The sequence below is a fragment of the Rhodofomes roseus genome (assembly GCF_022264815.1).
Source record: "Rhodofomes roseus strain CIRM-BRFM 1785 chromosome Unknown C8Q71scaffold_2, whole genome shotgun sequence".
Classification (NCBI taxonomy): domain Eukaryota; kingdom Fungi; phylum Basidiomycota; class Agaricomycetes; order Polyporales; family Fomitopsidaceae; genus Rhodofomes; species Rhodofomes roseus.
In genome coordinates, this window is record NW_025952958.1 from 1,181,140 (window position 1) to 1,196,212 (window position 15,073).

At 56.3% G+C, this 15,073-nt stretch overlaps 5 protein-coding genes across 5 annotated transcripts; 3 read left to right on the forward strand and 2 right to left on the reverse strand.

Annotated features, from left to right (window-relative positions):
* Positions 1 to 68: 68 nt before the first annotated feature.
* Positions 69 to 1,208, forward strand: C8Q71DRAFT_699425 (uncharacterized protein; the record flags this gene model as incomplete). Its single annotated transcript, XM_047920072.1, has 2 exons — positions 69 to 453; positions 502 to 1,208. 2 exons carry the CDS (start codon positions 69 to 71, stop codon positions 1,206 to 1,208), a joined length of 1,092 nt encoding a protein of 363 aa, XP_047783820.1.
* Positions 1,209 to 1,309: 101 nt separating this feature from the next.
* C8Q71DRAFT_220169 (Retinoic acid induced 16-like protein-domain-containing protein) lies at positions 1,310 to 5,087 on the reverse strand. The gene is made up of 6 exons (XM_047917097.1): positions 4,932 to 5,087; positions 4,838 to 4,882; positions 4,664 to 4,785; positions 4,577 to 4,614; positions 4,265 to 4,525; positions 1,310 to 4,214 (listed from the first exon to the last, which is right to left on the reverse strand). Exons 1-6 carry the CDS (start codon positions 4,986 to 4,988, stop codon positions 1,411 to 1,413), a joined length of 3,327 nt encoding a protein of 1,108 aa, XP_047783821.1. The 5' UTR covers positions 4,989 to 5,087; the 3' UTR covers positions 1,310 to 1,410.
* Positions 5,088 to 5,385: 298 nt separating this feature from the next.
* On the forward strand, positions 5,386 to 6,867 carry C8Q71DRAFT_734402 (uncharacterized protein). Its single transcript, XM_047922395.1, has one exon. It carries the CDS (start codon positions 5,658 to 5,660, stop codon positions 6,834 to 6,836), a length of 1,179 nt encoding a protein of 392 aa, XP_047783822.1. The 5' UTR covers positions 5,386 to 5,657; the 3' UTR covers positions 6,837 to 6,867.
* Positions 6,868 to 6,883: 16 nt separating this feature from the next.
* On the reverse strand, positions 6,884 to 13,081 carry C8Q71DRAFT_734404 (1-3-beta-glucan synthase). The gene is made up of 11 exons (XM_047922396.1): positions 12,729 to 13,081; positions 12,384 to 12,631; positions 11,704 to 12,324; positions 10,657 to 11,646; positions 8,918 to 10,601; positions 8,688 to 8,867; positions 7,795 to 8,636; positions 7,412 to 7,742; positions 7,285 to 7,358; positions 7,166 to 7,229; positions 6,884 to 7,111 (listed from the first exon to the last, which is right to left on the reverse strand). Exons 1-11 carry the CDS (start codon positions 12,895 to 12,897, stop codon positions 7,056 to 7,058), a joined length of 5,259 nt encoding a protein of 1,752 aa, XP_047783823.1. The 5' UTR covers positions 12,898 to 13,081; the 3' UTR covers positions 6,884 to 7,055.
* An 846-nt stretch (positions 13,082 to 13,927) lies between these two features.
* C8Q71DRAFT_734408 (uncharacterized protein) lies at positions 13,928 to 14,999 on the forward strand (the record flags this gene model as incomplete). The annotated part of the gene is given in 6 exon segments (XM_047922397.1): positions 13,928 to 14,199; positions 14,348 to 14,428; positions 14,466 to 14,562; positions 14,591 to 14,691; positions 14,708 to 14,710; positions 14,755 to 14,999. Coding segments are annotated over 3 exon segments (314 nt in total), but the record flags the coding sequence as incomplete, so codon positions are not given.
* Between the last annotated feature and the right edge of the window lie 74 nt (positions 15,000 to 15,073).

Below are 15,073 nucleotides of genomic sequence, written 5' to 3' on the forward strand. Positions count from 1 at the left end.
TAAACGCGTCGAGGCGCCCATCGCGTCTCACCCTCGACCACCATCGTTCGCGTGGACGAACTTTCACTATGGACGACCGCGCGGATCCTATCTCACAGTTCTTTCCAGATCAGGAGGACGTAGATCTATACGAGGTGCTCTCAATCTCACCGGATGCCAAGCCAGACGAGATCAAGAAAGCCTACCGCCGCCTTGCCCTAGTACACCATCCTGACAAACACGCTACCGCGAGTGAAACCGCCAAAGCCGACGCGTCGTTGAGGTTTCAGCAGGTTGGCTTCGCATATACCGTGCTCTCTGATGAGAAACGGAGGGCGCGCTACGACAAGACGGGCAAGACGGATGAGGGGGCGGGTCTCTCGCCGGGAGAGGATGGCTGGGAAGCATACTTCGAGGAGCTCTTCGACAGCGTGACGAGAGGGAAGCTCGATGATGACAAGAAACAGTATCAGGGTGAGTCGTGCGCACATATCAATCGCGCTCAAAACTCATGGCCCGTAGGTTCTCTGGAGGAGGGAGAGGACGTCAAGCAGGCCTACGTCGATGCGAAGGGGTCCATTGGCGAGATGATGAATCACATTCCCCATTCCACCCACGACGACGAAGCGCGCTTCATCGTGATGATCTCAAAGCTCATCAAGGATGGCACGCTCCCGTCACTCCCGCAATGGGAGTCGAGTATCAAGGACGAGAAGGGGAAACTCGTCCGCAAGAAGCAGAGTCAGAAGGAATCCAAGGAGGCGGAGGAGCTCGCGAAGGAGCTCGGTGTTTGGGACGAGTTCTACGGCAGCGGGAAGACTGGAGCGCGGAAGGGAAAGGGTGGTAAAGGCAAGGGGAAGGGGAAGGATGTCCAGGAGGACGGTGGCGAGACAGCAGAGGAGGACCATTCTGCATTGCAGGCCCTCATTCTGAAGAAGCGCAAGAACATGAACAACTTCTTCGATAGCCTTGCGGAGAAGTACGCCGAACCGCCGTCGAAGGGAAAGAAGGGCAAGAAGCGTGGCAAGGCGGCAGCAGACGATGAAGAGGAGCCACCAGCGAAGAGGGCGAAGAAGGGCGCTGTCGAGATGCCGGAAATCGACGACGAGGAATTCGCGAAATTGCAAGACAACTTGTTCAGCGACAAGGCGAAGTCCAGCGAGACGGACGCTGCGGCATCACCGAAGAAGAGAGGGCGTGCGGCTGCGAAGGAACGCAAGGCCAGATGATGCTCAATGTCGCGCCCATTCTTGTGGACTTTGTGGATCTCGACTGTACGATATGCCTTCACGACCACCGCTATTGTATGTATTTCGTACTCATGTTGTCATTGCTAAGTATTCGTCGATCTGTCTGAAGCTCGTGTGGTATATGAATGCGAACCAAGCATATGCACATGTCCGAAGGGAGACCAGGTAGTATGTACTAAATCTACAGATATCGAATTGAGTCGATCCCAAGGCTACGTCTCGCATGGATGATCGCGACCAGCTCCTTGATCGACTCTTCCAAAATTACGACATTGTCCAGCAACCTCGACAGCGTCACGCTCGCGGGCTTTACCTGCCTCTCGTCCTCCGTGCTCTCAAGTTCCTCGTCGTTGTGCTCTGCTTTGAACCGGCTCTCACCCCACTGTGCCGACGACCCGAAGACGTCCTCCTCGTCTGCGTTCCACCGCCGCGACTTCTTTGGCGTCCAGGGGCCTGAAGACGGCGCAGGCGCAGCGAACGGCTCGACGACGATCGCGCCGGTCTTCTGGTAGTGCGGCCCGAATGGACTCGCGTCGACCGCACGGTCAGCGCCCCGCGGCGGCGTGGTAGGCTCTGAGAGGAGGGTTTTCTGTGACTTGTTCTTCTTGGGAGTGAGGAAGGACACGAGAGTGGACGACGCTGACTTCGCTTTTGGCTTCGGTCTAGGCGTAATAAGCTCAGGGACTGCAGTCCCGGTCGCAGACAACGTAGCTGTTGACTTGGGCATCGCACCTCCCTCAAAGTCGATGGCGAGCGTGAGCGCATCGGTCAGATTTTCGTTGAACAACAGGCCCTGCCTGCGCTCCATCAGGTACTGGTCGAAGTTGTCTACCATTTGCCGGTAGCGCTCCAGCTGCGAGACGAGGCCATGGAAGACGGAGTGCACGACAGGGCGAGACTGCTCGTCGATGCTAGACGCGGGCAAGAAGTGTGACTCCGCTGCCAGTCGCTCTTCAATTCGGAAGTCGACTGAGCGGTCGTCTCCATCGTCCCCATACGTGAACACGCTGCTATCCGCGCTTGCTCCGTTCGGTCCTGCGTCGGTTTCCTTCGGCGCGAACGTCAGCCAGCCTGCAAGTGAGCGGTCCGGACACGTCGCGAGAGTCGCGAGGACGCCTGTCAGGGCCATGTTCATTTCTGGCGTGTTCGAGAAGAACCTGCGCAGCGATTCCAGGACCAGAGAGAGCACGGGATCGTTGGGATTCAGCCTGTGCTTCATCTTCGACCTCGCCTCGGGATCCATGTCTTGCTGGAAGCACATCGAGTTCTCGATGGATAGCAGCGCGTCCCGGAGGTAGTGCTCGTACCCCGTGCTGAAGGCATCCTCGTTGTGGTTAGGGTCCACACGCGAGACGAGGGTGAGGTACAGGCCCATCTCGCGTTCGTGCGTCCAGTACGTAGTGTCGGGCTGCACGAAGAGCATCGAGCTGTCCGGAGCTGGGCTTGCACTGCGACCCAACGGAGAGTCTTCTGCACCAGGATACACGAACATCTCCTCGTCGTCTTCCTCGGTCGCGGCTGGCTTCTCCGGCATGAGCGCTTCCAGAGCTGCTGGCTGCGGGAAGCTGGTGGCATACGGGTCTCGGATGACGACCATCAGTCGGTCTACGCAAAGCTGACAGTACTGGAACAACAGCGACTGCAATAGTTGTAGGGCAGCCGTGGTCGTAGGCTGGGACTTCGATCGCAGGCTGCTTAGCAACAGATCCTTCAGCGTGAAGCGGCCCATCGACGTGAAGTACTCCGACTGTCGTCGTGCGTCCGGGGCCTCCATCTCCAAGAGCACCATCGCCGTACTCCTGCGCCGCCGCAATTTCTTCTCCTTGTCGTTTGCCGGTGCACGCGTGACAGGCGGCATATTGCCGTTGAGGGTGAGGGTGTTTTGGTGCTGATGCCTAATGCGGCTTCGCGCGAGCTCGGTGTTGTCCTCGCTCATGAGGAAGTCGACCAGAAGGTCGGCGAGCTGCCCGTTCTGGAGCGTGCGGATCATGATGTCGATGTAGGACATGACGGCGACGGCGCTGCCGTCCGCGTCTGAGCACTCCAGGATTGAAGGGTATAGCACGTTCTCGAGGAAGACCCTCCGTATGGCGTCCAGGATGGACTGCACGATTGCGGAGCCGACAAGCGCGGACGGGTCGAGGCTATCGTCGCTGGTCTCGCGAATGATGTTTCGACGGAGGACGTCCTGCAGAAACTCGAGGAGCTTGAGGAAGTGGTCGAGACGCGACTTGAATTCCACACTGGACGCATCCTCTACGCCCATCGCGCGGCTCTTCTCGCGAATCTCCTCCTGCTTCTCCTTCTCCTCGGCCGAGAGCTCAGCGGCTGAGCTTCCCAAAACCATGGCAGTTCCTGAAACGTTCTCCGCAGGTGCAGGAGGCCGAACCTCAAGTTTCGAAGGGAGGAGGGAATACACTGCAGAGACACCGGCCGCCAGCACTTCAGAGAAGTCCCCGTCAATGATGTACTCCGCCAGCGCGAGGCCTGCATCGGTAGCAGGATCTGACTGCGAGTCTGCTAATGATGAGGTCGAGGATGACAGCTGTATACCGTCTCCCGCGGACCGGTTATGGGGACCGGTCGGAGACATGGCGACGTCCATAAGAAACAGCAGGCCAGCGCGCGCGAAGTCCCCGATACGGCCTTCCCGGTGCACGAAGCGGAGCAGGTAGTTGAAGAGCAAGAACTCATACTCAGGCTTCTTTGTCACTGAAGATGCGGGCGCGGAGCTTGCTGTCTCTTGTGAAGGCGATGGAGAGCCGGGGCGCGGTGTTCTTGACGCATCTGCGGCCTGTTCACTCGCTGGCTCTGGGGCGTCCTGGTCTGCCAAGGTCTCCGCGTCTTCATCCTCTTCATCCTCGTCTTCCTCTTCCACTGCAAAAAGAGGCTCTGGATGATACCAGTGCTTGTCGTGGAAGAAGATCATGAGCAGCTCTCGATATGTTCGGATCCTGCTACACAGGATGCATAATAGGTTAACCACTGTATGCGGAATGTGAGCATGAGCCACGGCCAATGTGTGGTGCACGCACGGTCTTCCTCATACTCGGATGGCTGGCCACGGACGGCATTACCAGCGGCACCCATAACCTTGTTACGCCCATCGAGTTGTTCCTGAATGTCGTCGCCAACACAGTTTCTGAGCAGTCTGAGTACGGCTTTGTGAACTGCCGAGTGCACGAGGAACTGCTCGTCTAGGAGAACGACCATGTTCTGGACCGCTCTTAGAACCTCTGCTTGCGTGCCGAAAGGACGGTCAGATTCGCTGAGCTTGACAAGGGTCCCCAATACGTCTATAACATATCAACATGGATTGAAGGTGGCATAATCTGAGTAGGACTTACCATTCTTGAGCAAGTACTCTAGGCAAGCACCCGTGGCTCTGGAGTGGGTGAGCTCCATGGTACCAAGCAAGCAGCTCAATGACATACCCCTCCTCGGTCCGTGTCGACTCCCATACCAGGGAATCGACCATAGACTGTAGATGAGCGGGAACGTCGGTCGATTCGATTCCTCGCGAGAGCTGCCGCTCGTCGGGATGTATCAACGTATTCTGCCGCGCTGTGAGTCTCTTGTATTATCTCGCAGATTCATGGATGAACAACCTTGATGAGCACCCATGACTTATGGAATTCCTGCGCATGATCGACCTGGTGGGTGTTCAGCACCGCGTATCGCGTCAACCGAGAACAACCGAACCTCGACTTTGGGACTTGGCTGGGTCGTCGAACGAAGAAACTTGGAGAAGTAATCCATGGGGGCAGATACCGCCGGTCCTCCGAGTGCTGGAGGCCGACGAAGAGGAGGGAAAGGTGGGAGGGCAACCGGATAGCCGTACAATGAACTCGGTTGGAACGCTCGAAGGCGCGCGTCGTCGGGAGGCGCGATCATGCTTCGGCCTCCCCTCGGCCACGGTCGTGCCTACGCTTCTCCTCCTCCTCCTCCTCCTCCTCCTCCTCCTCCTATCACACCTGCTAGTAGGCTGCTACTGCCTTCCCACTCTCGCGGCGCGGTGTTTCACTCATCAGCCCTAGCAAGCCCAATTACCAGGCTACTAAAGAGCTGGTTCTGTGAGCTTCGTTCAGCGCGGCCGGGGGCTTCAGACCTCCCCTGTAACATAGCCCTGCGGGATCGGTATGGTACGAACTTCCCTCTTTACTGCGCTGTGCGGATTGACGCGTCTTGACTGCCCACGAATGCGAGCGTACATATAGATAGCGCTATCTCTGGATTTGTACATGGTGCTTACCAGCCGTATCGTGCACTGAAGATCGGGAGGAGGCTGGCACCTGCACCGACCCACCGTCCGTCAGCTACCAGCGGTGGCAGACGTCTCCATCCGTCCCAGGTCATCGGTACGCACAATCTTGAGCTCTGGCTTGCTGCTTTCCTTGTGCTCTGCTTTTCTTTTCTTGGTCCACGGGCATGTCCTTCCTCCCCGCCCCAGTCACCACGCCCGAGTCTAGGTCGCGCCTAACACTAGACAGGCTGAAGAAGACAGCCACAGCCGGCATCAAACGGTCCCAGTCCGTGAGGCTGCCGCCTTCGTTGTCGCCTCACTCGACCTTCAGTCCTCTCCGAAGTGGCGAATCTAGGGACTTTGGCTGGTACTCGCGCCCCGCACGACCGTTCCCACTACTTCACAAGAAGAAGACCCTTAGTCTAGATGCTGCTTGCCATGGTGCTCCCCTGCTGGCTTTCGATCTCGCGACACCGTTGGCCCCAATCCCATCCGATGTCGATGAGCCGAGAACGAACGCTCAAGGGACTGCCGTTGTCGGGCTTGCTCAGCGTGTCGAGGAGCTCGCGTCTCAAGTGTTGAAGATGGAGAAAGAACGCAACGCTCGCTGTGCAGCGGAAGGCACTCTCCGCCTAGAGATGCAGACCCTGACGGCGGAGAAGGAATCCCTACGCGCGCAAGTCGTATCTCTGCAAGTACTAGTCCGCTCGTCCTCGCGGCGCATGAACGACTGCGTGGATGCGTCCACTGCCGCACTCGACACCGAGCGCGAGCTCCGGCACGAGGTGCAGGCACGAGCGCGGCGCGCAGAGGACCGCATCATTGTGCTGCAGAACGAGAACGCTTTCCTGACCCAAGCCAAAGCCAAAGCGGAACGCGAGGCCACCCGGCGGACCACTGACGCAAAAGCGTGGCAAGAGAAGGTCCGCACAATGCAAGACTCGCAAGAGCTAGCCGTCGCGAACATCCGCAAGATCGAGGATCTCGAGAAGGAAAACTGCGAACTGAAGGCGGCAATGCATGCCTTCGCCAGGGGCTCCACGGAGACGATCGTCCTGCAACTGGAGCTCATCATCGAAAGACTGCGTGCAGATTTTACCCGCTGCAAAGAACGGGAAGAGAATCAGAAGGTGAAAGGGAAGGAAAACGAGTTCCGCAGGCGCGACTCTTGTGTGTTACAAGAAATGCGCAAGACGACTCAAGCGATCAAGGCATGTTACACTTACGTTGCATGTCAGGACTGTCTCACAACTGCCAATAGCGTCGATCTCTGGACAGTACAAAAGCTCCACTCGCGAACGCGACGGTCTTGCGCAACGACAGCAACGTACGCCAGAGCATACGCGATCGTCCAATTTCGATGACTGTTCTCATGTCGTAGTACTTGGTTGAGGCCCTTGTTCCAGACGTATGGATGATGAACAACATGACTGCGATACGATGCATGCAATGAAATAAGTCTCTATTGGTATTACACAGATTGCCAAGGGTGAGTATATGGATATACAATGAATGTCTGTCGAAGGTTCCGCCGTAATGCGGAATCGTCCTAGTATCACCGAGACCAAAGAGGGCGAGGGACATTAGATGTTCTGACATACGGTACAGTTCCACGTGATGCGATCCCGGAAAAGCACAGCTGTAGGCGAGGTCAGCTTGGAGGCAATGTGATTGGCAACAGAGAAAGACGTACGAAGCACAACGAGCGCAGCGAGACCTGCCACTACAACCAGGTACATGACCGTGTACTTGACCACCTAGAGTGAAACTTGTCAGTACACCATGACGGCGAGAATAATTGTCGAGACGTACAATCCAACGGCGCTGCCGCTTCTGCTTCGTAGAGAAGAGAGGAGGGCGAATCTGCTTCGAGGGACGCAGCCAAACTATGGGACTTTATCAGTCTCATATGTCACATAAACGTTGAGAAAAGACATACGCATCATGGTCGAATGCACCATGTCGACGAAGGGGATGAGCGTAGGCGGCGTCAGGACGATGAGCAAGATGTGCGCCATCAAGAAGTCGGAACTCCAAAGCGACATCTCCACGATCTTGACGACGAACTCACGCGCAGGCTGCGACAGGGCGGAATTTCCGAGACCACGGCCGTACCACTTCCCAGACCACCATGCACGGTTAGTCTCGTCGTGCTTGTACTCACGCGAGAGGAACACCGAGATGAGGATCTTCTGGATCGCGCGCTGAACTGCGACGATGGAGATGACACCGAGAATCGCGTGCGAGGCATCCCAAAGCTCCAAGAACCACTAAGATGCGCTGTTAGTGCATATGCAAGCTCGATGCGAAATGTCGACTTACGAAGAACTCGAAGAACGCGATAAGCCCGATCAGAGACAGGAAGTGCGCCAATGCTGCCATGAAGGACGCAAACCTTGCCCAGCCCGACATCATCGGTCCCAGGAACAGTGATACAAAGAACAACGACAAGAGCATAGCCGCATTCCAGACGACAGGTCCGACCGAGATGACGGCAATACGAATCAGAGGGCTGGGGTTCTGCTTGCCTTTGGTTGGGAAGGACTTGACGAACATGTAGGCGACGATGAAGAGGGCTGCCATAAAGATGGGCCAGACGATCTCAGAGAGCAGCACCGCCCGCCACCTGGCACGAGGAACATCGCCAGAGAGCTTCTCCGAGGGGTGGCCGAGTTTCTTCTTCTTGTAACCGGTAATCATGGTACGCGACAGACGGCAGTAACCGTACCAGCTGCTCGCCTTCGTGCGCGAGTTGCCGCGGGACATCCAACGAAGGAACTCGCGATAGTCAATGATGAAGTCGGGGAAGTTGAACTGATGGGGATTGAAGACGAAGGGCGCGATGCAGAGAGACACGACCGAGAACCAGAAGTAGATGAGATAGGGCGTCCAAAGGGACATAGTCGCATACGTGAGCAACAGGACGTTGCGCATACCCATGTAAATGCTCGGACCGGCGAAGCGGGAGTATAGAATGGTGAATGAGATACGGGTTGTCGCAAAACCTCGTCCAGTCGCGATATAGCGAGCACCACCGAATGTCAAGTTGCTGACGATGGACTGCGAATAGATCCGAGTCGAGAAAACTTCGAAGATAGGGGAGAGTGACAGGAACTGCTTGCCAAGTCGAACCAACGCCTTGCCAGTGCCTCGCTCGAGCAATTCTAAAACCAGTATTTAGCACGCGAGTACCAGACCGAGTGATGGGGACACACCTTGCAGGAACAACGGCAAGAATGCGACAAAGAACACCAAAAAGATAGACACGATGCACCGCTTGACCCAGTCGAAGACTGGGCTAAGGTTGTAGCAGCCGTCCTGACCGACGGTGACGTTCCCAGACGCGTCTGTGGTGCAGATGGAGAGCTCCTTGTTCAGTGTTCCCAGGTACAACACTAGACAGCACGTCAGTATACCGGTAAGCGATATTGTACACGACACTCACGCGTGATCATGAAGACCTGGACGGAGAGGATGACGAGGATGTTGTTGATGTGGAAGCCAGGATGCCCATAATAGAACGTCAAGAATCGGTCGAGAGGTAGCTGGGTGCCGAGGTAATAGTACTCGCGACTGAGCATCTGCTCACCCATACCCGTGCCCAGCTTCGTCTGGAAGTTCAGGATGGTACCGAAACCGAGATCACGTCCTTTACCACACTGGTAGTACTCCGCGTGCTTGATACGACCGCCACGAGCCAATGCAGTCATACCGGCAAAGATGTCCTCGTTCAGGTGCAAGCCCTTCTGCGCCTTCGATACACCACCACGCGTCGCCATGAACGTCGCGTTGAGGAAATCGGGATGTCCATAGTGCAGCTTGCCGCCGATCCACGCCAGACAGCGAGGAGTCATAGTACCGAACGTCTGCTCCTTTCCGGCGGCGATGTCGCCAAGCACACCGATGTTCTCCGAGAAGATGTACTCGCGAGTACCGACGATAGCGACCGGGGACTTCTTGAACTCCTTCTGACCCCACTGCGCATACGGACTCTGGCTGGAGATGCCGTACTCCTCGAACTCGCCCAGGATGTTCCGGATCTTGACGCACTCCTCCAGGTAGTTGTCCTGGTTGGCATCGATGAGCTGCAGGTACTCGCCACGGTAGAAGATGATGGCGTGGTTCTGGTTATCCGACTTCCCGTCACCCAGAATGGGGTTACCGGGCAGCTCGACGCGGAACTTGGGCTTCCTCTTACCAGTCTTCTCGTCGAACTCCGAGTGACCATCGATGAGGACGGAGAACAGCGTCGCCTCGCTACCATTGCTGCCAGGTTCCTCGTCCAAGTACGCAATCTGCAGTTCCGGGTAGGCACGGAGCAAGAACTCGGCGTTCTCAAGCTCTTCCTTGTTGAACTTCGCGTACCGCTGCATTGAGACGGTGAACTTGAACTTGCGCCTCGACATGCGCTCTAGCTCGCGTTCGAGCCGATCGGTATTGCCTACGAATCGTTGCACGATCTGGGGGTTCTCGACACGGTAGAGCAGCTTGATGGCCTTCGAGTAGTTCATCATCCCAGACACAGTCCGGTAGAGCGTCTGCGCGCGGAGCGAGGCCCAGATACGGGTCCGCAGTGTGTATTCCGGCGCCGACGTCTTGAAACCGATGCAGTAGAACGGAAGATCGTCGGTACGATTGTCGTGCTTCTCGTTGAGATCGTGGCCGTCGACGGTGTTCGTTTGCGAGTTCTCCTCGGCAAGAATCTTGGTGTCCTTCACGAAGTTGTCCCACTCGATGGGGTGGAGCTGCTTCAAGTACTCGAGCAGCGTGACGCGAGTGTTCTGATCCTCCTCCCTGATGATTTCTCGCAAGCTCAGGAGAATCTTCTCGGAGTAGTGCGGGACCAGGACCGTGAAGGTGGGCATGGACTCAACGGGCAATGGGTCGGGGAAAGCCGTCGTGAGGGAAGCCGCGAAGAATGAGATACGGCGCTGTGCCTCGCCACCAGCAGGGAAGAAGTCGCTCTCTCGGCCGGTGTTGTGAGTGAAGAACGGAGGTGCGCGGAGGACGCGGCGACCATCCGCTCCATCGACCTGGTGGTAAAGCAGCCTCTGCACGTGGTTGATCGACAACAGGTGCTCGCGGTACATGGAGATGATGACCGCATTCCAAATCTGGGATACGAGGACCTACACAACCCACTGGTCAATAACGCATAACATGACCGGTGCACACGATACTCACCTTGGGCTTGTACTTGACCTCCATCTCCGCAGTCGCCAACAGCTTCGCGTAAATCCGCTTGGGCATGCGCGTATACACCTCCTTCCAGGGCGTCCAGATAGACAAGCCAAGGTAGAACGAACGGCACACGCTGAAGACGACGACCCAGATGATGTACCACAGATACGTGTCCAAGAAGAAGAGCACTAGGTCCATCACATACATGACAGCCAATGCGAACTTGACCTGGTTCGAGCAGAGCGCAGTGCCGAAGAACTTGTCGCTGCAGTTCTGCACTCTCATGTTCGCCATAACGGCAATAGGCTGGCTGAACGAGGACGTGAGGAAGAAGTACGACTCAACGTACTTGCAGCCCCAGACAAGCGACCACATCAACACGGACGCGAAGCGGGCGTTGGACGTCAGGGTCGGGTAGGCGGCAGTGAAGGTCTGCGACGCAAGGTACTTCCGCGACTTGCCCGCAACACGGTCACCGAACATACGACCGGACGGGAGAATACCGAATGTGATTGTAGCTACCACGGACACGCCGAACTGCGCGATGGAGACGTAGAGCGGGATGTTGGACGTGGTGTTGTCGACCAACGCGACGTACACAGTCGGACCGCCGGTAAGAGCGAGGACTACGAGGAGGAAGATGAGCCGGGTCGTCAAGTGAGAGGCGTTGTTCCAGGTCGTCGGCGTGAAGGAGAACTCAGCAAGCGTAGCGAAGATCATGATGAAAGTCGCGACGGCGCCACCCAGAGCTGTGGCGGACCACGTCATGGCAGCGGACGGGTCGGTCTTATTGGGCGCTGTATACACCTTGGGCGAGTTGAACGCGGTGAAGAACCAGTAGGGCGCGATGTGTAGGATCCAGACGCGGTTGAAGTTGATGAGCAAGTGAGCGAGGGAGCGCTTCTCGAAGAAGGTCTTGAAGAAGACGCGGTTCCAGTTCACTTTGCCGAGCTTCATGAATCGCTGAGCTGGTGGGATGTCGACTAAGCGCGTCTACGTGGAAGGAATTGCGTGAGTCACAACAACTTGGCAGGATCGAGACGCACGTACGTTGTCGTGAAGGATGATCTTGGCAATACCCTCCGGGTACCAGAACAACTGGTTGATGTCGTCGTACCCAATGATCTCGTGGTGGTCCTTCTCCCTCCGTACGAACTTGCCCTCGACGACTTCGTAGCCCTGATCCCGCATGAAGCGATAGAGGGGCTTGATCACGGTCTCGAGGTACAGTCCTTCGGGGACTGGGTCCACACTATTCTGGCACTCCGGGCTACGGTAGTAGTCGTCGGCGCACTTGAAGAGGAACGCAAGACACTCCGGAGTGAAGCGGACATTCCCGGCCTCTGCCCAGCACAAGAGCCAAAGAGCAACTTGCCGCAGGCGGTCATACTGGCTCATGTTGTGCATAGCGTTACGCCAACGATTGAGAGCGCTGTCGAGGTGCTTCGTGCTGGTCGTTTGCACCTTGCCCCCCTTGACGCTTCGCAGTCGTTGCAACCCAGGGTTCTGCGACTGTCCGACGGCATCGTCGAGATTGAGCTGGGCCGCGAAGTACCATTTGCGGTAATTGGCGTGTTGCCCGCCGATGTAGTCGGCGTGAATCGTGATGAGGGCTTGGTTGGGAGACATGCGCGACGCCCTTGAGTCCAACAGTTGCATCAAAAAGTCATACTGGGATCATAACGGAGCGTTCAGCTATGAGACCAGAAGAGCAGCACGAGACTACTCACCATATTGCGCATGGAGTCCCTCTGGAAACCAAACTTCTGGGCAAGGTCAAGGAAGATATCCTCGATTTCCTCCGCAGACATGGGGATATCGCGCTCAGCCGTCCACGCAGGATATGGCTCATCCGAGCCAGGCACGTCGGCGAAAGGGTTGTAGGGACCGTCCGTAGTGCCAGTGCTGAAGCGAGAGTTCATCGAATCACTGTACGGACGGTCGTACCCGTCCATGGACTCGACGCTACCCGCGGCCGCTGAGCACGCAGTGAGGTTAGCATACTCTCGAAGCATGACATTGGGTATGAAAGGACGCAGGACAGAGGGGACTTGGATTGAGATCTCGAAACTCACAATTCGGCGCATCAAAGTAGGCAGGGTTGGTGAGGGGCACAGTGCTGGCATTGCGACTCGCGAAGTCATTCTCCCCGGGGTATTGGCGCAAGGGTGCTCCGTAGGGCGAGCCCTGGTCAGTGAAGGGGTTGCCGGGATTCGGAGGACCATATCCTGGAGGTGCGGCCATGGATAAGGCGAATAGTACTAGACGTGGTGGTAGGTGCTAGACAAGGACGGTGATTAAAGAGTGGAAGGGCCAGCGACAGACTGGTGGTAGATGAGAGAAGCAGAGAGCCTTGCGCGGAGGGGACTGGGGGGCCAGCCGTTGTCGGTGATATGGAAGCGGGGCGGGCGTCGCAGCTCTCTTTTGCTCACTGCCTTCACGCCCGTGGGAACTCGTTGCGCAGGCCCGAGGAAGCGCTCGCTAACCGCTTCCACCCTCTTCTCGTGATGCCGCTCGTCTCCTCCGCAAGGCTCCGTCTTTGCCTCAGTTCCTCCACCGACACATCTAGACATGGCAATTGCGCTGCGAAATGCGCCCTGCTGTCTCCCGAAACTCTCCAAACTCGAACTAACGCCTTCGCTTCCGAACTGCGGTCGATATGTTTGATGGCGCTGGAACTGGCAATCCCCAAGTCCTGTCGTGTACTACCGCTGACGAACTTGTGGTACCACCAATGCTGTCGGGAACCGGGAGTGTATGTCTACACCAAGTATAGAAGGGGTCGTACGCCCACGTCCCCCGGTATACGCGCATTGCATGATACGTCTGGCTGTGAACCTTCTGCCGATACACGGCTGAAGCGCTGTCGCTACTGCGCTGACAGCATATCCTGGTCCCGGCGCAGCAGTGTCCGTGTTGACGCATGACGGCGTATGGAAGAGAGTGCGGCCTCATTTTGTCCAACTGACTATTGAGCTGTCCAAGTTTACCTGGCACGAGCACTCTCCTTTTACTGTCTTGCTCTTTGCGTGAGTGAACGGTCGTCCGGTGCGTATCCCGGTTACAGCAAGGTTACGACCTTCGAGTCGTGGTGTCTTTCGGGATACGAGCGGGACGGGCGGTATCAGTATCGCGGTCACATGACCGTGTCGCCGCACCGTGAGAAGGTGAACACAAGGTTGCAACGCGCCGCGTCGGTCGTCCGCTAGAACTGACTAAGGTTGGCCTCGCTCAGATCCATCCAACGGGAATGGCCGAGCGTTACAAAGTGTGACATTAAGTCGAAATATCGTACTACATCTCTTACTCGCACTGTACCATGAAAAGAGTAACGATTTAATCTTTATTTGATGTCTCTGGTGTTGGAATAGTTCGCAGAATCTGCACGCGCGGCGAATTGGCAATGTAGTATGAATTTCTGTACTCCGAAACATATCCGGTGGCTAAGCGCCCACCGCGTACCAGTAGAGACCTGTTGCTACGATCGCACTCTCCTGCCTAATGCCCAAACGCAAGAACTCCTGGCGATTTGCAAACCTTGGCATTGTGAGGAAGAAGCCTAAGAAGGAGAGGAATCAGTCAGAGTATGAGCCGAAGAGAATGTGAGTGCACGAATATCTGTCAGTCACTGGCATATAGTGACTGACTGGCACAATGAGTAGGCTGATGATGGCACAGATCCTTGAAGAGCGAGGCTACACGAATATGTCAAAGAAGTGCGCCGTGTGCAAAGGGTTTAAATGTGTGCCTGGAACGAGGGATTGCTACTGTCGTCGTATGCTCTTCGAGGAACCGGATTTTATGTAAGGCAGTCCCAAGCCTAATAGTCGAGACGGCCCCCTGCAGAGCTCGCGGCGTCGATGTTCTCTTCCTTCCCAAATTTCACTGCGAGCTCAATTTCATAGAGCAGTGCTGGGGACACTCAAAGCGAACTTACCGGCTGAATCCCCCATCGTCCAAGGAAGAAGACCTTCGAAAAAACGTCTTGAACGCGCTCGAAAGTGTTCCGTTGGTGGCCATGCGGCGGTGAGTCTGTGCACGACATGATCAGAAGCTGATCTCCGATGCCAGATATACCACGCGCTCCCGCCGCTGTATGGACGCGTACCACAAGGGCTTTAACGGCGCACAAGCCGCATGGGCATCGAAGAAGTATCATAGCCATCGCACCCTACCAAACACGATAATGAACGAGCTTCTTGCAGCTGACACAAATACTCAGGTTGAATCACGGAAACATTCCCTACTGCTCTAATAGTTACAAGCTCCATAATATATAACAGTACAATGTGTCCTGGTCGTACCTAATTACAATCACATAGCCTCGGGCGATGTCAGTACACTCTCTTGACGTTCTGGCGTATACATACGATCAAGCCTCCTCCCGCTCAAGGCAGAGCGCCGGCGGGCGCTCTGGGTG

Excerpts from the sequence above, each read along its gene's own strand:
- C8Q71DRAFT_220169 (XM_047917097.1), bottom strand. The coding sequence starts at position 4,988 with ATGGATTACTTCTCCAAGTTTCTTCGTTCGACGACCCAGCCAAGTCCC. Across the intron at positions 4,615-4,663 it reads TCGACACGGACCGAGGAGGG|AGCCACGGGTGCTTGCCTAG; the intron begins GTATGTCATTGA and ends CACCCACTCCAG. Across the intron at positions 4,215-4,264 it reads ATCCGAGTATGAGGAAGACC|TGGTTAACCTATTATGCATC; the intron begins GTGCGTGCACCA and ends TTCCGCATACAG.
- C8Q71DRAFT_734402 (XM_047922395.1), top strand. The coding sequence starts at position 5,658 with ATGTCCTTCCTCCCCGCCCCAGTCACCACGCCCGAGTCTAGGTCGCGC.
- C8Q71DRAFT_734404 (XM_047922396.1), bottom strand. The coding sequence starts at position 12,897 with ATGGCCGCACCTCCAGGATATGGTCCTCCGAATCCCGGCAACCCCTTC. Across the intron at positions 12,632-12,728 it reads CTACTTTGATGCGCCGAATT|CGGCCGCGGGTAGCGTCGAG; the intron begins GTGAGTTTCGAG and ends CTGCGTGCTCAG. Across the intron at positions 7,743-7,794 it reads TCGCGTTCTTCGAGTTCTTC|TGGTTCTTGGAGCTTTGGGA; the intron begins GTAAGTCGACAT and ends AGCGCATCTTAG.